Source organism: Ranitomeya imitator, chromosome 4, assembly GCF_032444005.1.
Source record: "Ranitomeya imitator isolate aRanImi1 chromosome 4, aRanImi1.pri, whole genome shotgun sequence".
In the NCBI taxonomy this organism is placed as follows: Eukaryota; Metazoa; Chordata; class Amphibia; order Anura; family Dendrobatidae; genus Ranitomeya; species Ranitomeya imitator.
Genome location: NC_091285.1, coordinates 103,612,136 through 103,636,753, shown reverse-complemented (window position 1 = coordinate 103,636,753; position 24,618 = coordinate 103,612,136). Strand labels below are relative to the sequence as shown.

The following is a 24,618-nucleotide window of genomic DNA, read 5'->3' as shown; positions in this document are numbered from 1 at the left end:
CCAGATGTTACAGCACAGTGGAGGAAAGATATATACAGTTAGGTCCATATATATTTGGACAGAGACAACATTTTTCTAATTTTGGTTATAGACATTACCACAATGAATTTTAAACAATATAATTTAGATGCAGTTGAAGTTCAGACTTTCGACTTTCATTTAATGGTATCCACATTAAAATTGGATGAAGGGTTTAGGAGTTTTAGCTCCTTAACATGTGCCACCCTGTTTTTAAAGGGACCAAAAGTAATTGGGCAATTGACTCCAAGGCTATTTCATGGACACGTGTGGGCAATCACTTCGTTATGACATTCTCAATTAAGCAGACAAACATGCGGTCAAAGGAGCTCTCCATGCAGGTGAGACAAGCCATCCCTAAGCTGCGAAAACAGAAAAAACCCATCCGAGAAATTACTACAATATTAGGAGTGGCTAAATCTACAATTTGGTACATCCTAAGAAAGAAAGCACTGGTGAACTCCTCAATGCAAAAAGACCTGGGCGTCCAAACAACAGTGGTGGATGATAGGAGAATAATCTCCATGGTGATAGGAAACACCTTCACAACAGCCAACCAAGTGAACAACACTCTCCAGGAGGTCGGCATATCAATATCCAAATCTACCATAAAGAGAAGACTGCATGAAAGTAAATACAGAGGGTTCACTGCACGGTGCAGGCCACTCATAAGCATCAAGAATAAAATGGCTAGACTGGACTTTGCTAAAAACATCTAAAAAATCCAGCACAGTTCTGGAAGAACATTCTTTGGACAGAAGAAACCAAGATCAACCTCTACTAGAATGATGGAAAGAGAAAAGTATGGTGAAGGCGTGGTACAGCTCATGATCCAAAGCATACCACATCATCTATAAAACACGGCGGAGGCAGTGTGATGGCTTGGGCATGCATGGCTGCCAGTGGCACTGGGTCACTAGTGATTATTGATGATGTGACAAGACAGAAGCAGCCCAATGAATTCTGAGGTATTCAGAGACATACTGTGTGCTCAGATCCAGCCAAATGCAGCCAAACTGATTGGTCGTCGTTTCATACTACAGATGGACAATGACCCAAAACATAAAGCCAAAGCAACCCAGCAGTTTATTAAAGCAAAGAAGTGGAATATTCTTGAATGGCCAAGTCAGTCACCTGATCTCAACCGCATTGAGCATGCATTTCACTTGTTAAAGACTAAACTTCAGACAGAAAGGCCCGCAAACAAACAGCAACTGAAAACCACCGCAGTGAAGGCCTGGCAGAGCATCAAAAAGGAGGAAACACAGCGTCTTTTGAAGTCCATGAGTTCAAGACTTCAGGCAGTCATTGCCAACAAATGGTTTTCAACCAAGTACTAAAAATGAACATTTTATTTACAATTATTGAATCTGTCCAATTACTTTTGGTCCCTTTATAAACAGGGTGGCACATGTTAAGGAGCTGAAACTCCTAAACCCTTCATCCAATTTTAGTGTGGATACCCTCAAATGAAAGCTGAAAGTCTGAACTTCAACTGCATCTGAATTGTTTAGTTTAAAATTCATTGTGGTAATGTCTAGAACTAAAATTAGAAAAATGTTGTCTCTGTCCAAATATATATGGACCTAACTGTATCTTGGTACCGTGTTAGCCAGTAGATAGAAAAATATTTAGAATTGAGAGTCCTCGTCCTCCTTTTAATGGCTAACTGAAAAGATGGTAACAAATTGCAAGCTGTCGAGACTACACAGGTCTCTTCATCAGGCAAAGACTAAAACAAATTCTGAAGAATCATGCGCATAAATATGTGATTCTTCAGAATATCTTTTAGTCTTTGCCTGATGAAGAGACCTGTGTAGTCTCGACAGCTTGCAATTTGTTACCATCTTTTCAGTTAGCCATTAAAAGGTATCAACCACTGAGGACTCTCAATTCTAAATATTTTTCTAGCATAGTGGAGGGAATTTCAAGAAACCCCATGCCCACTATGCCCGCACAGACGCCTGTGGCTCCCCACAGCGCATATCTGTCTCCGCAAGAGAAATTTCACCAATAGAAGTTATTAGAAGCGGTGAATCTGCAGATTTACCTGCGTTCAATAGACGGCAGCGCTTTGGACGCAGTGAACATGCACTGCTACTTCTGGATCATCTGCACATACACCAAAATAACTCAATCCTATCCTGATAGTGGCATTATCATGACGGGTTAAACAAGATAAAACTGGTCATTTATAGGGAATTTAGCACCAGGTTTTGTCACCTAATCTGAGAGCAGCATGATGTACGGGAAGAGACCCGGATTCCAGCGATCTGTCACTTGCTGGGCTGCTTGCTGTAGTTTTGTTAAGAATCACTTAGCAGGATATAATGCTAGAGAACTAGTAAACCTACTGTAATGAAGCCCTCCATATTCATGAGTTCAGTTTAATACTGACCCCACCACTGACTGGAGCTTTATGCCTATGCACAGTGTACACAGAAAGCGGTCTATTAGTGTTGGGGGTTATACAGAGCATAGTAGAAAATTGGTAGATCTGCAGCAGATAAAACAGTGATTTTATCAAAATGACAGCAGACCAGTAATAGACACATCACTGCAATAAGGGTCTCTGTCCCTACATCATACCACTCTCAGATGGGTGGGGGTAAAAACCTGGTGGCACGTTCCCTTTTACGATGACATCTGTAAACTAATCTATGTCTTGATGTCTTCTTCAAAATAACATCAGAGCATTAGACAGTGACCTTAAAGAAACAAGACAGGAATTTTAAAAGTAGTTGGTAAGAAATCCTACCTCAGATGTCGGTTTAGCTCCTCAACATAGTGCTTTTGATCCAGAACAGTAGTAATTTCATCTGCTCTGTAAAAAGGGAAAAAAACACATCAGAAACAAAAGCCCAACCTGGTTTTCACCCAGTGCCCCACGTGATGGGAATATCGCCAACTTCCTGATGATCGGGCAGCATGCATCAGGCACGGGCTGTACAAGCTCAGCCAGGTATTTCAGACTCTGACATACAGCAGCATTTCAGAGAAAAACCTACATATGCTGCCTCGGATTGACAGGTCTCCCCCTACATACGCGCAGAGGGAGAGACCCATCATTCCCAGGGAGCGGGCAGGAAGATGCTGCTGAGATCCACCGGACTGACTCTCCAGTGATGCTAGGCCCCATGGGGCTTTTAACCCCTTTCTGACATCAGACATACTATCCCGTCCAGGTGACCTGGGCCTGTGACCATGGAAGGGATAATTCATCATCGCCAATCGGCCGCACACATGGGTGGTGTGCAGCCGAATGTCAGCTGATTCTCACAGCTGACACCCGGCACTTTAATCCCCTTATCATTGCCATCAAACATGATCACAGAGTTCCGGAGCGGACCCAGGGGCTGACAGCCCCTCTGCCTTTGGATCGGAGACCCAGTGGCACGCCACGGGTCCCGGTCACTGCCATGGAGACCCGATGTCGTCATGATGACATCCGGGTCTCCGGAGCTTAGAAACTTCCTATTACGCACAGTGCATGTCCGGAAGTCTCTATGGTTCGTGTACGGAAGCTGCAGCCTTGACAGCTTCTACAGCATGCAGATCTGTGTACTATAGAAGCCATCAGCCTACACAAAACGATTGTCCCATAGTGGAACAAAGTGTAAAAGTAAGAATGAATTTAAAAAAAAACTAATTAAATAATTCTATCAATAAATAAATATTTGAATGAAAAAAAAAATCTAAACAATAAAACTACACATATTTGGTATCGCCGCATCCGTAATGACCCAACCTATATTACTGTCTCATTAGTTAACCCCTTCAGAGATCATTAAAAAAAGGCAAAAAAACAATGCTTTATCATACCGCCAAACAAAAAGTGAAATAACACGCAATCAAAAAGACGGATGTAAATAAACATGGTACCGCTGAAAACGTCGTCTTGTCCCACAAATAACGAGCCAGGATATAGCTTCATGAGCGGAAAAATAAAAAAGTTATACCTCTCAGAATAAAGTGATACAAAAATATTTTTTATATAAATAGTTTTATTGTATAAAAGCACCAAACCATAAAAAAATGACAAATGAGGTATCCCTGTAATCATACTGACCCGAAGAATAAAACTGCTTCATCAATTTTACCAAACGCGGAACGGTATAAACGCACCCCAAAAAAAGAAATTCATGAATAGCTGGTTTTTGGTCATTCTGCCTCCCAATAATCAGAATAAAAAGAGATAAAAAATGAAATGTGCTCAGAAATGGTACCAACAAAAAAAGTCAACTCGTCCCGCAAAAAACAAGACCTCACATGACTCTGGGCCAAAATATGGAAAAATTACAGCTCTCAAAATGCAGTGATGCAAACACATTTTTTGCAATAAAAAGCATCTTTTAGTGTGTGCCAAACATAAAAACCCGCTATAAGGTCTCTTTGACACATCCTGATATTTCCGGTACCGGAGATGTCAGTGTCTATGTGTGTAATGCTTGCGGCACACGTGTGGCATGCGTGTGCCACATTAGTACCACAAGGATGGGTGCCTGAACTCAAGCGCGCAGTTCAGGCTACACAGCCTAGGAATATACAGGAACTGGAGGCTTTTTGCCTAGAAGAGTGGTCAGCGTTACCATCTGAGAAAATAAAGAACCTCATCCACAACCACCACAAAAGACTTCAAGCTGTCATTGATGTTAGAGGGAGCAATGAACGGTATTAAGAAATGGGGTATATGAACGTTTGATCAGGGTCATTCGGATGTTTTGAGTTGTCATTGTGATTTAAAAAATAAATCCAACCACTAACTAGGAGTGGAGAAAAAGTTTTAGGGTCATCATTCATATTCTCTGAAAAAAGGACAAGAAAGCAAAAATTCTGCTGGGGTATGTTAAATTTTGAGCACAATTGTAGATGCGGTAGTATGGGGGAACAGTGAGAGGGCACAGCAAGGAGGGAGCAGTATGCTGGAGAGGTAGTGTGATGAGGGGGCTCAGTATAGAGACTGGGCAGTATAAGGGGGACACAGTGAGAAAGAACAGTGTGAAGATGAGACCCAATATATAAAAGAGAGGACAGTGTGGAGGGCACGTGCCATAAGGCTATGTGCACATGTAGGAAATGTGGTGCAGAATTTTCTGCACTAAATCTGCATCTGCAGATTTGATGCAATTTCTGTGCAGTTTCTGCGCAGTACAATGTAAATCAATGTGAAAAAAAGCTGTGCACGTGGTGCAGAAAAATCTGCGCAGAAAAGCTGCAGAACTGCACAAAAGAAGCGATGTGCACTTCTTTGAAATCTGCAGCGTTTCTGCGCAGATTTTTCAGCACCATGTGCACAGCTTTTTTTCACATTGATTTACATTGTAGTGCAAATCACAGTGCAGTTCTGCACCAGTTCTGCACTAAATCTGCATCGTGTGCACATACCCTAAGGTGGTTAGATTGGGTCATTTTTTGTGCAGGGAGTATTGTGAGAGTTAATAGTCTATACAGAGGTTTTGCACAGACCAATGACACTGCTATTTTGAAGGGCATCGTGTGGGGATGTGCTGCAGAAGACCGGAGAAGATGGAGGTCTGCAGAGAACAGTTGTGTATAAGAAGAATCATCATGGAGTCATTGACAAGATGGAGATGAAAAGAAAGAGAATGACTAATCAGAGAAGGCATCACAGGTAAGATGCCTGGATGTAAAGGTTTGTGATCCAGCCTGCATTTCATCAGTGCTGTGGTTCCTGTATGGTTCGCAGTCTGATGGAATGGGGACAGGTGAATATCGCAAGTGCCAGTGTCACCGCCTGCTCAGGACAAGAAGTGAGTGGGTTTTTTTTTTTTTTTTAATCGCGGCAGCAGGACATGGGGCATAATATTCTATGGCGCATCTTATGGGGCCATAATCAACCTTTGTGCAGGATTGTATGGGGCAAATGTTTATATGGAGCATCTTATGGGGCCATAATCAGCAGTTGTGCAGCATTATATGGGGTAAATGTTTCTATGGAGCATCTCATGGGGCCATAATCAACCTTTGTGCAGCATTATACGGGGCAAATGTTTCTATGGAGCATCTTATGGGGCCATAATCAACCTTTGTGCAGGATTGTATGGGGCAAATGTTTCTAGGGAGCATCTTATGGGGTCATAATCAACCATTGTGCAGCATTATATGGGGCATAAAGATAAAAAAGAGAATTTACACTGGCGCTTCTCACCTGAGGAGGAGAGGGAGAAGAAACTCAGAAGCGGCTGGTGTTTAAAACCGGTTCTGTGTTAGTTCCTGTAAGTAGTGAAGATTGGAAATGAATATTAAAAAAAAAAACACCGAGCTAAACTGAGTTAGAATGAAACTGCAATGTATGTGAAAGATAAATATTGTATACAGAGTTTAGCAACCAAGGCTGTTGGGTCCTCACTCGTACTGATGGTGATGTTCTGTCCGTGTGAAACCAGAGAAATTATATGAAAGGATCAATGGACAAGTGGAGTAGCTAAAAGGTACAGAACAGACCAAAAGTTTGGACACACCTTCTCATTTAAAGATTTTTCTGTATTTTCATGACTATGAAAACTGTACATTCACACTGAAGGCATCAAAACTATGAATTAACACATGTGGAATTATATACTTAGCAAAAAAGTGTGAAACAACTGAAAATATGTCTTATATTCTACGTTCTTCAAAGTAGCCACCTTTTGCTTTGATGACTGCTTTGCACACTCTTGGCATTCTCTTGATGAGCTTCAAGAGGTAGTCACCGGGAATGGTTTTCACTTCACAGGTGTGCCCTGTCAGGTTTAATAAGTGGGATTTCTTGCCTTATAAACGGTGTTGGGACCATCAATTGTGTTGAGCAGAAGTCTGGTGGATACACAGCTGATAGTTCTACTGAATAGACTGTTAGAATTTGTATTATGACAAGAAAAAAAGCAGCTAAGAAAAACAAGTGGCCATCATTACTTTAAGAAATTAAGGTCAGTCAGTCCGAAAAATTGGGAAAATTTTGAAAGTGCCCCCAAGCGCAGTGGCAAAAACCATCAAGCGCTACAAAGAAACTGGCTCACGAGGACCGCCCCAGGAAAGGAAGACCAAAAGTCACCTCTGCTTCTGAGGATAAGTTTATCTGAGTCACCAGCCTCAGAAATCGCAGGTTAACAGCAGCTCAGATTAGAGACCAGATCAATGCCACACAGAGTTCTAGCAGCAGACACATCTCTACAACAACTGTGAAGAGGAGACTTTGTGCAGCAGGCCTTCATGGTAAAATAGTTGCTAGGAAACCACTGCTAAGGACAGGCAACAAGCAGAAGAGACTTATTTGGGCTAAGGAACACAAGGAATGGACATTAGACCAGTGGAAATCTGTGCTTTGGTCTGATGAGTCCAAATTTGAGATCTTTGGTTTCAACCACCGTGTCTTTGTGCGATGCAGAAAAGGTGAACGGATGGACTCTACATGCCTGGTTCCCACCGTGAAGCATGAAGGAGGAGGTGTGATGGCGTGGGGGTGCTTTGCTGGTGACACTGTTGGGGATTTATTCAAAATTGAAGGCATACTGAACCAGCATGGCTACCACAGAATCTTGCAGCGGCATGCTATTCCATCCGATTTGCATTTAGTTGGACAATCATTTATTTTTCAACAGGACAGTGACCCCAAACACACCTTCAGGCTGCATAAGGGCTATCTGACCAAGAAGGAGAGTGATGGGGTGCTATGCCAGATGACCTGGTCTCCAGTCACCAAACCTGAACCCAATCGAGATGGTTTGGGGTGAGCTGGACCGCAGAGTGAAGGCAAAAGGGCCAACAAGAGCTAAGCATCTCTGGGAACTCCTTCAAGATTGTTGGAAGACCATGTCCAGTGACTACCTCTTGAAGCTCATTTCAGGAGGCCATAATGGCACAACGTAAATAAAATACGTAGATTAGGACTACCCCATTATGAGAATGCCGTGAAGGGGCGGGGTAGCTCAAAGAATTGATCAATTGTTTGCTAAATGTCTCATATTTGAAATACAGTTAGAATTTATGTGCAATTGCACTTCAGTTATTGCGTTCTGACCATGAGCAGTGCTGGCTTCTTCCCTTTTTTTTGCTTTGCATTGGTATGTGGCTGACCACCACTGTTGCCGCGCACGCTGGGTTATTGCGCCATTCTTTCTGTGTTCACTGTGATTGATAGGCTGCTGTGCACACACACAGCAGCCCTGCCCTGCCTCAGGCTCAAGTTAATTGTGCACCTGTGTCTCAGCCTGTCTCACCCTTCATCTTTGGTGCGGGTTTGGCAGTGTGGAAGCCAGATCTGAAATGTCCGCACTGGACCTGATCGGCCTTTACCTGCGCTTGCCTTTCCTGGCACCAAGGGAGTGACTCTGAAAATGCTCCAGGTACAGTTTGCATTTAATGTGGTCCTTTTTTTTCTTTTATACATTCAGGAGGCCATAATGGCACAACGTAAATAAAATACGTAGATTAGGACTACCCCATTATGAGAATGCCGTGAAGGGGCGGGGTAGCTCAAAGAATTGATCAATTGTTTGCTAAATGTCTCATATTTGAAATACAGTTAGAATTTATGTGCAATTGCACTTCAGTTATTGCGTTCTGACCATGAGCAGTGCTGGCTTCTTCCCTTTTTTTTGCTTTGCATTGGTATGTGGCTGACCACCACTGTTGCCGCGCACGCTGGGTTATTGCGCCATTCTTTCTGTGTTCACTGTGATTGATAGGCTGCTGTGCACACACACAGCAGCCCTGCCCTGCCTCAGGCTCAAGTTTATTGTGCACCTGTGTCTCAGCCTGTCTCACCCTTCATCTTTGGTGCGGGTTTGGCAGTGTGGAAGCCAGATCTGAAATGTCCGCACTGGACCTGATCGGCCTTTACCTGCGCTTGCCTTTCCTGGCACCAAGGGAGTGACTCTGAAAATGCTCCAGGTACAGTTTGCATTTAATGTGGTCCTTTTTTTTCTTTTATACATTCAGGAGGCCATAATGGCACAACGTAAATAAAATACGTAGATTAGGACTACCCCATTATGAGAATGCCGTGAAGGGGCGGGGTAGCTCAAAGAATTGATCAATTGTTTGCTAAATGTCTCATATTTGAAATACAGTTAGAATTTATGTGCAATTGCACTTCAGTTATTGCGTTCTGACCATGAGCAGTGCTGGCTTCTTCCCTTTTTTTTGCTCATCAAAAGAATGCCAAGAGTATGCAAAGCAATCACTAAAGCAAAAGGTGGCTACTTTGAAGAACCTAGAATATAAGACATAATTTCAGTTGTTTCACACTTTTTTGTTAAGTATATAATTCCACGTGTTAATTCATAGTTTTGATGCCTTAAGTATGAATTTACAATTTTCATAGTCATGAAAAAACACAGAAAAATCTTTAAATGAAATGGTGTGTCCAAACCTTTGGTCTGTACTGTATATATATAAAACAAATTATAAAAATTATAAATACCGGTATATATGAATATCAGCTATGATTAAAAACATTAAATGATAAAAAAAAGGTTTTATATTATTTATTAAAGATAATGTTGGAAAAAAATGATAAAAAGGGGGGAAAAATTTGTAAATTTAACCCTGTGCTACCAGTGTCCCTTGAATTGGTATACCTCGGGGATGTCCAACCATTTGCTGGGGTTTATTGTAAATGGTAATCTGGGTGTGGTAGTTAAAACTCCCACCATGTGTTGTACAAATGTGGGTATAAAGGGATGGCATTAAGTTAGAATGCATACAGTTTTATCTCATGGTTTCGACCTTTTGGGGCTAGGCGGTCGAGAGTGAAAATCCACCTAGATTCCACTCTGGACACGGCTTTCAAGAAATCGCCTCTCCTCGGGTTTTGGTGGACTATCTGAATTCCATAGCAGAAGACTCCTGAACAAGAATTGTTGTGCCTTTCAAGGGTCTTTTTGTTCTACCCACATACAGCTTATCACATAGACATTTAACTACATAAATCACCCCCGTGGATTGACAAGTTATTTTTTATTTGATTTTATATTGATTAATTTTATTTGAGTCCGTGAAAATGGTATATAGTCGTTTCTTCATCTTTATACGTTTGCAGCAGGAACATCTACCACATGGCATAAAGCCATGTGTTTGGGTTGAGGGGTTTAACCATGAGGATTCCCTCTTGTTATTAGTATTTAGAATGATTGCCCTAGTTGTGGGTGCTACTATGAGACCTATGTTTAGGGCTTTTGTATAGACAAACTTAGTGTTTTGGTAATAGATCACCGATGCATTTGTCGCCTTGTAGAACTGGCCAATGTTTTTGAATAATGTTAATGAAATGTTTGTGGCCAGAAAAGAATTGTGTGACTATAGGTAGTTGGTGTATCTGGCCTTTAAGAGTAGGTAAATCCCCATTGTTTTGAGTTTTGTAAATTAGGGACTCCCTAGGAATACTCTCTACCTCCTCTCTGGCTTTATATAGGGTCAGTAAGTTATATCCTTTCTCCTCAAATTGTGCCACTAGATTGTCACTTTCCATATAGTAGTCCTTAGTCTTAGTGCAGTTTCTCCTTCCTCTCATGAATTGGCCTTAAAATGTTTTTGAGCCATAGTATGAATGTAGCTATTTGAGTTTACCTCTTTGCGAAAACATTTTGTAGTTAGTCTGTTATCTACAACTCTAAACCAAAACTGTTTGAATTCAAATAGTTTTGGAGCATCTATGGAGCATGGGCCATAATCATCCTTTATGAGAATCACCATTTTTATACTACACAGTGGTTTACTATATTCTGACAAGGAAGGCACAAATCACCTTCTATCAATTTGGGGTTGGCATCTTGATTGGCCAATCAGGGGGCAAGCTAGCATAAAAGGATGGGCCACTATCCAAAGGCATAACCCTGATGAAGTGGGGAGAATCCCCTTGAAACGCGTCGGTAGTGTTCTCTCTGTGCACCCGTCCCGGCAGCCTGTGACGTCACAACAAGCTCCGCCCCTACCAAACCCCACCGCATCCTCAGCCTCGCTACCATCCGAAGGTGTGTCGAAACTTTTGGTCCGTTCAATATATATATATATATATATATATATATATATATATATATATATATATATGTATATATGTATATATATATATATATATATATATATATATATATATATATATATATATATATATATATATATATATATATATATATATATATATATATACACATACATACATACATACATGTATATATATACACACACACACACATACATATACACACACACACACACCGTATATACTAGAGTATAAGCCGACCCGAGTATAAGCCGACCCCCCTAATTTTGCCACAAAAGACTGGGAAAACTCAATGACTTGAGTATAAGCGTAGGGTGGAAAATGCAGCAGCTACTGGTAAATTTCAAAAATAAAAATACATGCCAATAAAAGTAAAATTAATTGAGACATCAGTAGGTTAAGTGTTTTTGAATATCCATATTGAATCAGGAGCCCCATATAATGCTCCATAAAGTTTATGATGGGCTCCATAAGATATGGCCCCATTAGATGCTCCATACAGATATTTGCCCCATATAATGCTGCACATGGCCCCATAAGATGTTCCATAAAGATAACTGCCCCATATAATGCTGCACATGGCCCATAAGATGCTCCATACAGATATTTGCCCCCATATAATGCTGCACATGGCCACATAAGATGCCCCATACAGATATTTGCCCCCATATCATGCTGCACATGGCCCCATACAGATGCCCCATACAGATATTTGCCTCATATCATGCTGCACATAGCCACATAAGATGCTCCATACAGATGTTTGCCCCAATATGCTGTTGCTGCGATTAAAAAAATAAAAAAAATTACATACTCAACTCTCCGGCCCCCGGCACTTGCTATAGTCACCTGCTCCCCGTTCCACCGTTGACCGCTGCTGTGTTTTCCCCATCCTCTGCACCGACGTTCAGGTAGAGGGCGGCATGCACTAATCGCGTCACCGCGCCCTCTGACCTGAGCGTCACTGCGGAAGACACAGTGGTGCTGACGGTGGAACAAGGATCAGGTGAATATCGCACACTGCCCCCGTCATACTCACCTGTTCCTGGTGCCGTCACTGCACGTCTGTTCCCCGGCGCTGCAGCTTCTCCCTGTACTGAGCGGTCACATGGTACTGCTCATTACAGTAATGAATATGCGGCTCCACCTCCCATAGGGGTGGAGCCGCATATTCAATACTGAGATGAGCAGTAACGGTGACCGCTCACTACAGGAAGAAAATGCGGCTGCGACTGCGGCAGGAGCAGGTGAGTATAATTAGACAGCCCCCGCTCCCCCTCCCCTGCCGACCCCTGGGTATGACTCGAGTATAAGCCGAGAGGGGGACTTTCCAAGCCAGCTTACCCTAAATAAGCGGGTGTTATTCGCGTCCAATCGATTACGTAATCTGAATTCTATATACATGGTTTTATACAGCACTTCTGGCAAGAAAACAAATTTTAAACATCTGACTGCTCCTACAGGGATCTATTTTCACTAGGAACAAAACAAGTAAGTATCATCTCCTTGATGTATCTGTAAAAATACTAACGACCAATTATTGGATACATATCCTATTACTTTCAGCAGCACAAATTGGTAGGCGTTCAAACTACTAAAACCTCCCAATAATCCTACAGGGACTAAGCATCTCTTATCAATAAAAGTAAGTACAGCCCCAATCCAGTCAGGTGTCAATTTTATGTTCCACGGCATAATAACTGCTATCTTTCACATACCTTTTAGCAACTCCACTTGTCCACTGATCCATTCATATAATTTCTCTGGTTCCACACGGACAGAACATCACCATCATCAGTACAAGTGAGGACCCAACAGCCTTGGTTGCTGAACTCTGTACAATATTTATTTTTCACATATATCACAGTTTCATTCTAACTCAGTTTAGCTCAGTGTTTTTTGAATATTCATTATATGTTGTATATTTTATTATGGAGCATCTTATGGGGCCCATCATGAACTTTATGGAGCATTATATGGGGCTCCTGATTCAATATGGATATTCAAAAACACAACCTACTGATGTCTCAATTAATGTTACTTTTATTGGTATCTATTTTTATTTTTTAAATTTACCAGTAGCTGCTGCATTTCCCACCCTAGGCTTATACTCGAGTCATTAAGTTTTCCCATTTTTTGTGGCAAAATTAGAGGTCTCATCTTAAACTCGGGTCGGCTTATACTCTAGTATATATGGTACTTTAAAAAAAAATAGAAAATGAACATTGGGCTGTTCTAAAAAATAACTGTCTGCTTTATCTTTATAAGCTCACAATATGTACTTTTTTGTGGATTTAGCATTCCTGTGAATCAATAACCTAATATTTAGTTGTATACCCACAGTTTTTTTTTAGAACTGCTTCACATCTATGTTGCATAGAGTCAACTAACTTCTGGTCCCTGTCACGGTTATTCCAGCCCAGGATGCTTGGACTACATTCCACAATTCTTTGGCATTTGTTGGCTTTGCCTCAGAAATGTTTTTTTTTTTTTTTTTTTTTTTTTTTTTTAATCACCCCACAAGTATTTTATCGGATTGAGGTCTGGAGATGTGGCTGGCTACTCTATAACATCAATTTTGTTTGATCTGCAACCAAGATTTTGCTCATTTACAGGTGTGTTTAGGGTCATCGTCTTGTAGACTCACCCATTTCAAGGGCATATCCTCTATAGCGTAAGGCAACATGATCTCTTCAAGTATTTTAATATATGCAAACTGGTCCATGATCCCTGGTATGGGGTAAATATGTCCGGCACCATAGTAAGAAAAACATGTCCATATCATGATGCTGGCAACTTCATGCTTCACTGTCTTCAGAGTGTACTGTGGCTTGAATGTAGAGTGTCGGGGTCGTCTGACGAAATGTCTGCGGCCCTTGGACCCAAAAAGAACAATTTTACTTTCATCAGTCCACGAAATGTTTCTCCATTTCTCTTTAGGCCAGTTGATGTGTTCTTTGGCAAATTGTATCTGCTTCAGTACATATTTTTTTTTATTTATTTATTTTTTTTTTACAGTGGGACTTTGCTGGGACCTCTTGCTAAGAGATTAGTGTCACACAGGCGTCTTCTGTCACAGTCCTCACAGGTAACTTGAGACTGTCTTTGATCATCCTGGAGCTGATCATTGGCTAAGCCTTTTCCACTCTGGCTATTCTTCTATCCATTTGAATGGTAGTCTTCCATGTCGCTCTGGTTTCGCTTTCCATTTTAAAGCATTGGAGACCATTTTAGTTGAATAGCCTTCATTGTCTGCATTTCTTTACAAGTTTTATCCTCTTCAATCAACTTTTTAAGCAAAGTACGCTGTTCTTCTGAACAATGTTTCAGAAGAACCCATACTTCTCAGGCTTCAAGGAGAAATGCATATACAACATGTCATGGCTTCAACCTTAAATAAAGGCCACCTTCTTCAAACCTGTTTCTATACAGAATGCTTGACTTCAAAATAATAGCAGTGTGGAATTCAATTAGTGAACACACTCCCTTTCAATTACGGTAATTATTATAATATACAAACTCAAAAGTTTGTCGAGTCTGTTGGTTTTCTTACAATCTACTGCACCAACTGGTAAATTGTTTGACATGTGCTAATATAATTTATACCAAAAACAGTGATTAATCTGGTTAGTCTTATTGGAAAGCTATTATTTTGAACACTACTGTAGGTCACTAGATGCTGCTTTTCTGGCTGACCCAAATAAACATAGCTGGCTTCTGACTGGTAGAAAATAAGTACAACTTAAAACAGACGAAGCAGATAAATATCTATTCTTTACCAGAAAATTCTCTTTAGAGCTTGGCAATCAGACTGGGAGTCTGATAGCCTGTATACTTAACCGTAATACTGCCTCACCTCTGGCCCTTCGGGTTAGTGACCCTGGGAGGAGGGCGGTATCCAATTCTCATGAGATTCTGTTCTGCTTTCTGACTTCTACCAGGACTTGTATTCACTCAGGTTGATTATCCAAAGGAGACTGTAGAGGAATAACTGGACAAAACAAATCTCATGATCCTTTGTGAGGAGAGGGCTGTCACCCTAGAGACTTCTATTATGGAAGAAGAGATAAGGGAAGCTGCAAGAGATGAGGGAAGCTTCCAGGTATCACGCGAGGAAAGTCTCCGGGTCTATATGGAGTCCCTCTGGAAGTTCATCGAAGATATTTAGCCAAACTGGCCCTTCAACTTCTTGAAGTATATAATTCCTCACTGAAACAAGGCTTTTCTACTCGAATCTTTTTATGACAAAAATATCACGATAATACTAAAACCAAATAAGCCTTCTGAAGATTGTGCATCACATAGATCAAACCTGGGCAAACTGCATCCAGCGGGCCACATCAAGCCCTCTGGCTGTTCAAGTCCAGTCCACAGACAGAGACAGCCAAAGAGCTGAAACAGTGGCCCACGGGCTGCACCGTGCCCTCCACCACCATCCTCAGGAAGCAGACAGAGGTGACTACATTGGTGGAGGACGGGACAGCAGACTACATCTTCCACCAATCAGCGTGTGAGACAGTAGATGTGATAACATCATTTCATTGGCTGCTACTGAGACTCGGCACAGGAGATGTATCGGGTGTATCAGGTGTGACAGAATCTGGCTGTAGAAGGTTTCAGCGCTTATCTCAAGTACCTGCTTGATTTTTCCATCCACCTTCTGCAGCTAATCACATACCTGTGCTGAAGGTTTAAATACATTCAATTGCTGCAGCATGGTGCGGGTGTTAGCTCATACTTGCCTCAGACTTGTTGGAAGTTCTAGTAGTCAGCTAGTGTTTCCCTGGGGACCCTTGGAGGATTGCTAGCGTGACATCTCAGTTGTCTTTTCAAGCTAAGTGTTTCCCCCCATCCGCCTACCCTCTCTGTCTTTAGTGGGAACTGACTAGCACCCAGCCCATCCCCTTCTTATGTAGGACCTATTGCTAGGGTCAGGCAGAGATTATGTTCCTGCTTGGCGATAGGTGCAGACCCTATATAGGGATGTTTAGGGCAGACAAGGTGATTTTAGATCTGGCTAGGGGTCTCCACTCCCCTCTTCCCTAGTGTTTGGGCTCCCCCTTTCCGATAATGTGCACTAACTTATTCTCCACCCAGTGTGACAGGAGACAAGAGCAGAGCTGGAGAAACGAGAGTGAGGGGAGTATGTGTATGGGATATTTGTATGTGGAGGGCTCATTGTGTATATATTGAGGCTATATGGGGCTCACACTGTATATAGGAGGCTATGTGTGGGCTCTTACCGTATATAGGGGGGTATGTGTGAGCTCTTACGGTAATATAGGAGGCTGTGTGCTGGCGTTTATGGTATTACAGAAGGCTGTGTGCGTACTCTTAAGGAATATAGGGAGGCTGTGAGTAGGCTCACATAATATATAGGGGATGTTAGTATACTTTAAAGGGAACCTGTCACCCCCCAAAATCGATGGTGAGGTAAGCTCACCGTTATCAGGGGCTTATCTACAGCATTCTGTAATGCTGTAGATAAACCCCCGATGTTACCTGAAAGAGAAAAAGACATTAGATTATACTCACCCAGGGGCGGTCCCGCTGCGGTCCGGTCAAATGGGCGTCTCAGGTCCGCACCGGCGCCTCCTATCTTCATTCCATTACGTCCTCGTCTGGACTTCACGCCGCAGCTCCGGCGCAGGCGTTTCTGGCGCAGGCGTACTTTGTCTGCCCTGTTGAGGGCAGAGCAATGTACTGCAGTGCGCAGACGCCGGGCCTCTCTGACCTTTCCCGGCGCCTGCGCACTGCAGTACTTTGCTCTGCCCTCAACAGGGCAGACAAAGTACGCCTGCGCCAGAAACGCGGCGTGAAGACCAGAAGAGGATGTCATGGAATGAAGATGGGAGGTGCTGTTCCGGACCTGAGACGCCCATCTGAGCAGGACCGCCCCTGGGTGAGTATAATCCAACTTCTTTTTCTCCTCCTTCAGGTAACACCCTGATGACTGTGAGCTTAACTCACCATCGATTTTGGGGGTGACAGGTTCCCTTTAAGGGGTTGTGCAAAAGTATATTTTAATCAACAGATCTTGGAATAAAAATAAACTCCACATGCATAGGTGTTAAAAAATGCTCCTGTGCTGAGATAATCTTATAATTTGTGATCCCATACTGTAATGTGTCTATAGTATTTTGCGGCCTCCCCTGGCAAGGAGCTGTGGTATATTTGACCTGTTCCTGCACGGATGGTCACACACAGCCATTAAACTGGGGCATTTTTATAAGATTATCTCATTTCGTTACCTCTAAGCACTATGAAATGGAAAGTAGGGGATGAATTCTGCATGTTACGAATAGTATCCCACTATAAATATGTAGGTATAAACATAACAAGAAATCACCTGCAAGTCAAGGATTTAAATATATCCGCTCTTCTGCTGTATGTGAGGGAGAAAATTAGAATATGGGTTTCACTTCCTCAGTCAGCAGCTGGGAGAATCGAACAGTTTTTGCCATGAGCAACTCACATTTATCATATTCATATGGGGCTCAAAGAAATACAAACTGAAACTGACCACTCATCACAGGTCCAGGGATGAGGCAGGTGCGACACTCCTGGACTTCTTTTTATACTACTTAGCAGGGCAACTTCGCTTTATATAGCTGATAATCATTTGCCTAATTTTGAACACCACCTTGTGCACTGTTTGAGTAAATGGGGGTCTTGGAGGCTCCAAAGCAATACTTGCGGTCCGTCTTGCCAATTCACAGACTTGCGGTTCAAGTGTGTAAATACACCAAAAAGATTTTTAAATACAAGGATAGAGTAGCCGAGTACCCCTTATGGCATAATAGTGCTCTTCCCGAATTGCTGCATTTCCAAGATACTCCGTTTTGGTCTAACTTAGGGGTCAAAACACTGGCACAAGCATACATTCAGGGTGTTCTTGTTTTGCTTGGTCAACATGAACAGCTGTATCAAGCCCACAGGGACACTTTTTTTTAGGTATCTGCAACTAAGGCAAGCCTTAAATACCCACTTCTAAGACATTGGAAATTCTCACATACCCTCATACTGCCTGATTGGGACCCTAAGAGCCAGGGACCAAAGGAACTGGTGACCTTTTAATACACAGCTACTAAGCAGGAAATGTTACTCATTGCCATTTAGGCAGAAATGGACAGTAACACCGTCCCTACAAGAGGAGGATTGGAGCGCAGCCTTTACCTGCCCACAATATATGTTTCACCAGCAATTAACAACAAGCTAGTCCCAATGTATACAGTCCAACAATGCTACCTGACCTGACCTGCAGGTTATATAAAAGAGGTTAAATATAATCGGTAGGTCTACCACTGCAGATTGCCAAAAGTGTGGGGAAGATGCGGAAGAATTTATATACTTGATATGGTATTGCCCTCCTGCTGCAGACTTTTGGAAAGAGGTCACAGTTTTCCTCATTGATATCATACAGTCCCCTGTACAACTCTGTCCAAAGGTGCGTCAATTAGGAATCCTTGAGGAGACCTGGCCTCACTACCCTCACGCTCGTCTCAAGAAAACATTGTTTTGGCTTGCAAGGGATGGTTGCAAGCCAAAACATGAGATGATTGGATAGAAAACCTCCACGCATTTCACACAGGGTCAATAAGGTAAATATTGCAGTTTCCTATGAGAGCATGGTATATAAAAAAGACAACGTCCTGAAAAATTTGATAAGGTATGGAAACCTTGGTTTGATTCGCCTTTGACTCACATTCAAACCTTGTTCTGTTGTATAATTCAGGACTGAGGAGTTGGTAAGCCAAACCTCCAACTCAGACCCCTCAATTTCCCTGACTCGGATTCAAAATCCCAACTCCGACTCCACAGCAATGGTCACTACTGAGCATGTACATAAAGTGCAGCACAGATTCATCTCCACTAAAAGCAGAAATCCTCAGATCAGGAACAAATTACAGCACAAAAGTGCATTGAATTACTGTACCCAATGTATTATATATTTTAACCCCTTCACAACATGCGCTGTAATAGTACGGCGCATGTCGTGTCTCCCCCTTTGATGGTGAGTCCACGGCGGTGAGTCCACATCAAAGTCGCGACATGTCAGCTGTTTTGTACAGCTGACATGTGCGCGCAATAGCGGCGGGTGAAATCGCTATTCACCCGCCGCTATTAACCTGTTAAATGCCGCTGTCAAACGCAGACAGCGGCATTTAACCGGCGCTTCCGGCCGGGCGGCGATGATCGGGGGTCAGCGATGCATCAGAAAGGTAACCATAGAGGTCCTTGAGACCTCTATGGTTACTGATGCAGGCCTGCTGTGAGCGCCCCCCTGTGGTCGGCGCTCACAGCACACCTGCATTTCTGCTACATAGCAGCGATCTGATGACTGCTGCTATGTAGCAGAGCCGATCAGGCTATGCCAGCTTCTAGCCTCCCATGGAGGCTATTGAAGCTTGGCACAAGTAAAAAAAAAATGTTTTTAAAAATATGAAAAAAATATAAAAAATATAAAAGTTTAAATCACCCCCCTTTCGCACCACCCTAAATAAAACAATAAAAAAAACCTACACGTATTTGGTATCGCCGCGTTCAGAATCGCCCGATCTCGCAATAAAAAAAAGCATTAACCTGATCGCTAAACAGCGTAGCGAGAAAAAAAATCCGAAACGCCAGAATTACGTTTTTTTTGGTCGCCGCGACATTGCATTAAAATGCAATAACGGCGATCAAAAGAACGCATCTGCACCCAAATCGTATCATTAAAAACGTCAGCTCGGCACGCAAAAAATAAACCCTCACCTGACCCCAGATCACGAAAAATGGAGACGCTTTGGGTATCGGAAAATGGCACTTTTTTTTTTTTTTTTTAAGCAAAGTTTGGAATTTTTTTTCACCACTTGGATAAAAAATAACCTAGACATGTTAGATGTCTATGAACTCGTAATGACCTGGAGAATCACAATGGCAGGTCAGTTTTAGCATTTAATGAACCTAGCAAAAAAGCCAAACAAAAAACCAGTGTGGGATTGCACTTTTTTTGCAATTTCACCGCACTTGGAATTTTTTTCCCGTTTTCTAGTAAAAGACATGGTAAAACCAATGGTGTTGTTCAAAAGTACAACTCGTCCCGCAAAAAATAAGCCCTCACATGACCATATTGACGGAAAAATAAAAAAAGTTATGGCTCTGGGAAGGAGGGAAGTGAAAAATGAAAACGCAAAAACGAAAAAGGGCCACGACTTGAAGGGGTTAAGAGTGGGTCTATTTTATACAGACTTCAACTCCACCAAAATGGACTCGACAGCCCTGGTATAAACTTCAATAAAAAAAGTTTTAAAAAAAAAATCACCACACCCCTAGATAAATTAGTTGTGGGGTTTAGTTTCCCAAATGGGGGTCACTTGTGAGGGTTTCTGCTGTTTTGGTACCTATTCTTATCTTTCGAACCCTGCCTTGTTCCTAAACAACGGTTTTTGACCTCTTAAGAATTACATCCATGTCCAGGAGAAATTGTGTAATAAATTTTGGTTCAATTTTTTTTTCATCTTTCAACGCTTTTGAAAATGAAAAACTCCTTGGGCTAAATAAAGCAGTATTTTAGTGGGAAAAAAACTAATTTTGGTTTAATTCCTCTGTTGCATTGGAACAAAATTTTTGAAAGCAGTTTAGAACAAATTTGTATGGTGCAGTTTTTAAAATAGTATCACCAATATATTGACCCCTAAAAGACACATCGGAAAGGAATAGATCAGTAAAAAAAATTATTCATAAATTTTCTTGAAAAACAAAAAAATATATACCGACATCCTAACAAGATGACTATCTGGTTTAAGAATCTGAGGATTCAGTATGAAGATTGTTAATTTTTTTTACATTTTCATTACATTTTAGTTATTTTTGTGAAAGCTTTCAAGCAGATTGTACTTAATCTTAGTGGTAAATTTAAGTCAATGTATCAAGAAAAAACAAAACTTCAGAATCACTGGGATGTTCAAGCATTCCAGAGTGATTATCAACACCCAAGTGACATGTCAGATTTGAAAAAAATGGAGCCAGGTCATTAAAGTCAAAATTAGCTTCATTAAGGGGTTAAAATATGCAACATTAGAAAACATGTTAAGTTATGGAAAATAAAATCAATTGTAATACATACTTTTTCTCACTATCATTTAGCTGTACATCCTTGAGACAGAAAGAAAAGTCAATGATGCCCACCTAAAACAGAAAAAGAAAAAATAAAGAAAAAAAACAAAAAAAGTAAAGAAATTAAAAAAAACACAAATGTATACACAAAAGTAAGAGTCAGAAAAGAAAACCCTCTTTAAAGAGAACCGGTCATGTAAAATAAAAGCTATTAACTTGCAGATATTGTGTTAGGCTGTTTGCACACGTTGCAGAATTTTTGCTTTTTTCGCCAAAAAAAAGGGCGAAAAAACGCATACATTATACATCCCATCATTTAGAATGCATTCCGCAATTTTTGTGCACATGATGCGCTTTTTTCCCGCGAAAAAAACGCATTGCGGTAAAAAATGCAGCGTGTTCATGAATTTAGCGTTTTTTTTTTTTGCAGATTTCCCACTATATTATTGCATTGGGAAACTCCAGAAAAATCAGCACGAAAACCGCACCAAAAACGCGGTAAAAACGCGGTTAAAACGTGAGAAAAACGCATGTGGATTTCTTGCAGAAAATGTCCGGTTTTGCTCAGGAAATTTCTGCAAGAGATCCTAAACGTGTGCACATAGCCTTAATCTGCTGGTTAATTGCGTTGCGAGTTATGGAGGTGGCACCGAGGAGGTTTGAGTCACCGCTTTGTATATAGGGAGCAGCGGCTGTAACCGCGCCCTGGCACCAACTTGACCGCTGGTACTAATGTTGAACTGCTGTCAGTGTCAGGAGTGCGGTTATAGCTGCTGCTCTCTCTACAAAGCGGTGACTGAACCCACGCCGGCGCCGCTTCCATCACTGGAACCTGAATGCTGCTTGAGGGAATAAAGCGGTTTCCCTCTGGGCAGGCGGGGGGGGGGGGGGTACTAAGTGTGGGCACTGGGCAAATTCAGAACACTATTAATCCCACATCTGCAGGTAAACAGCATTTTTTCATGCTACAGGTTCACTTTAAAATATAGCAACAGTGAAAACTTTAATAATAAAAAATCCAGAAGGTAAAACATAGGAAGAAATTTACTAGTAAAAACACAGCAGAAAAGTGAAACACAACATATGCAGCACATATTATGGCTGTGGCTCATGATGACTGGTGCCTTGAAAGCCAACATTGGTGAACGGAGCTACTGGAGTAAGTGCCGTGTGCCTAACGGCAGAAATGTCCTCTGGTCAGGGACTGGAATACATTACTGCTGCAAATTACAACAAAAATGTGTAACTTTCCATAAGGCTTAGCCACACATCATCCCGCCAATGTTGCCGACATTTTGAAGGAGTTGGCCAAGACTGGCATGTAAATGACAAAAGTTGTAAAAAATGTTCTCAACTTGCAAGTTCCACCAAAAAAAATTGCGACTTTTAAAAATTTTAGGAAAGAGTTCTAGTATAAAATCTTAGTGAATAGAACACTTCCTCAACGTTGAAAAGTGTGTAGAAACAAGTTACAGTAAGTTCTAAAATAAAGCATACCAGCCACAAGATGGTGTAAGGCTACATTCACATTTGCGCCTTGGGGCACAGCGTCGTCGACGCATACTGACGCATGCGTCATGCGCCCCTATCTTTAACATGGGGGGCGCATGGACATGCACCGGTATGCGTTGTACTGCGTTTTACGACGCATGCTTCATATAGACGCACAAGACAGGGCGCAGAGGACGCTACTTGTAGCGTTTTCCCTGCGCCGAAAGTCTTGATCTGTAGGGTCTTATGACAACGCATGCGTCGCAAAACGCTGCGTTGTGTATTTGTGTTGTTGGTTGCGTTGCCGATGCTGCGCCCAACAACGCAAATGTGAACGTAGCCTAAGGTAGGACACACTGACCAACATGCTAGCAAATGCAGGTATGTTTTGCAAACTCATTTTAAGATAATATTCATGAAGCTTCCAAATCCAAAAAACAATGTTTTAACCCCTTACTGCCATTGGATGCGATAGTATGTCGCGCACTTCAGACCATCGTGCCGGAAATACGCGCACCACTGAACCCGTCACGTGATCGGGGATCACTGGTTCGTCGGCATAGCAACCAAAGGTCTCCTGGAGACCTCTATGGTTGTTCATGCCGGATTGCTGTGAGCGCCACCCTGTAATTCTACTACATAGAGGCGATCTGAGCATGGCCTCTATGTAGCAGAGCCAATCAAGTTGTGGCAGCTTCTAGCCTCCCATGGAGGCTATTGAAGCAGGCCAAAACTTTAAGAAAAAGAGTTTTAAAAATATTAAAAAAATATATAAAAGTTTAAATTCAGAATCGCCCGTTCTATCAATAAAAAAAAGGATTAACCTGATTGCTAAACGGCATAGCCAGAAAAAATAATCGAAACGCCATAATTATGTTTTTTGGTCGCTACGACATTGTATTAAAATGCAATAACGGGCGATCAAAAGAACGTATCTGCACAAAAGTCGTATCATTAAAAACGTCAGCTTGGTGCGCAAAAAATAAGCCCTCATCCAACCCCAGATAACGAAAAATGGAGACACTGCGGGTATCGGAAAATTACGCAATTTTTTTTTTTTTTTTTAAAGCAAATTTTGGAATTTTTTTTCACCACTTAGATAAAAAAGAACCTAGACATGTTTGGTGTCTATGAACTCGAAATGACCTGGAGAATCATAATGGCAGGTCAGTTTCAGCATGTAGTGAACCTAGCAAAAAAGCCAAACAAAAAACTGTGGGATTGCACATTTTTTTGCAATTTCACCACACTTGGATTTTTTTTACCACTTTCTAGTACACGACATGGTAAAACCAATGATGTCGTTCAAAAGTACAACTCCTCCCACAAAAAATAAGCCCTCACATGGCCATTTTGACAGGAGATAAAAAAGTTATGGCTCTGTGAAGAAGATGAGTGAAAAACGAAAACGCAAAACTGAAAAAAGCTCTGGGGGGTTAAAAACATAATAATAACAATAATAACATTGCTGACAGCGTGGTGAATCCATAAGCTTACCCTGGAACCATTGTTTCTTCAGTATTTTGCCCCTGTGCTGCCTCCGCTGTCATCATGGGGAGCTGCTGCATCCTGTAAGGGCATTAGTTTCTGACCCGTGTTGGTAAATATGGCTGCATTTTTTCTGCCAAGTATTTACATTTTTTTTTATGCCCTTTTGCTTTTTACATTTAGTGTGGGTACTTACAAGACCATGAGGACCCTTGACATCGGTTGCAAGCTTGCGTATTTTGGTCAAAATATTGAGCAATACCTCATACATATGATTTATATTTTACTGCACTTTTTTTTTTTCATTTCTATGCAGAAAGCAGTCAGGCACATTTTTGTTGGCCTTGAAAACTGGGGTGCCTGTCCATGTTGGGGTATACTAATATAGTGCTGAGAATCCTGCCTGATCTATTAGCACGGTCACTAATAGACTGTAACCAGACAGTGTGCACTTGATCTGTGTGACTGGCACCCTATACAATCCTTATCCAGGTACCATTCTACTTCTAGGGGTCACCCCC

At 41.7% G+C, this 24,618-nt stretch overlaps 1 protein-coding gene across 7 annotated transcripts in view; it reads right to left on the bottom strand.

Annotated features, from left to right (window-relative positions):
• Nucleotides 1–24,618, bottom strand: part of RUFY1 (RUN and FYVE domain containing 1) — a 377,731-nt gene that overhangs the window by 269,981 nt on the left and 83,132 nt on the right. For all 7 annotated transcript variants that reach the window (XM_069763888.1, XM_069763887.1, XM_069763891.1 and 4 more), the window contains exons 6-7: nucleotides 21,129–21,190; nucleotides 2,777–2,842 (exon numbers count right to left, since the gene is read on the bottom strand). In XM_069763888.1, coding sequence (XP_069619989.1) covers nucleotides 2,777–2,842; nucleotides 21,129–21,190 — 128 coding nt within the window. The remainder of the gene's footprint in view (nucleotides 1–2,776; nucleotides 2,843–21,128; nucleotides 21,191–24,618) is intronic.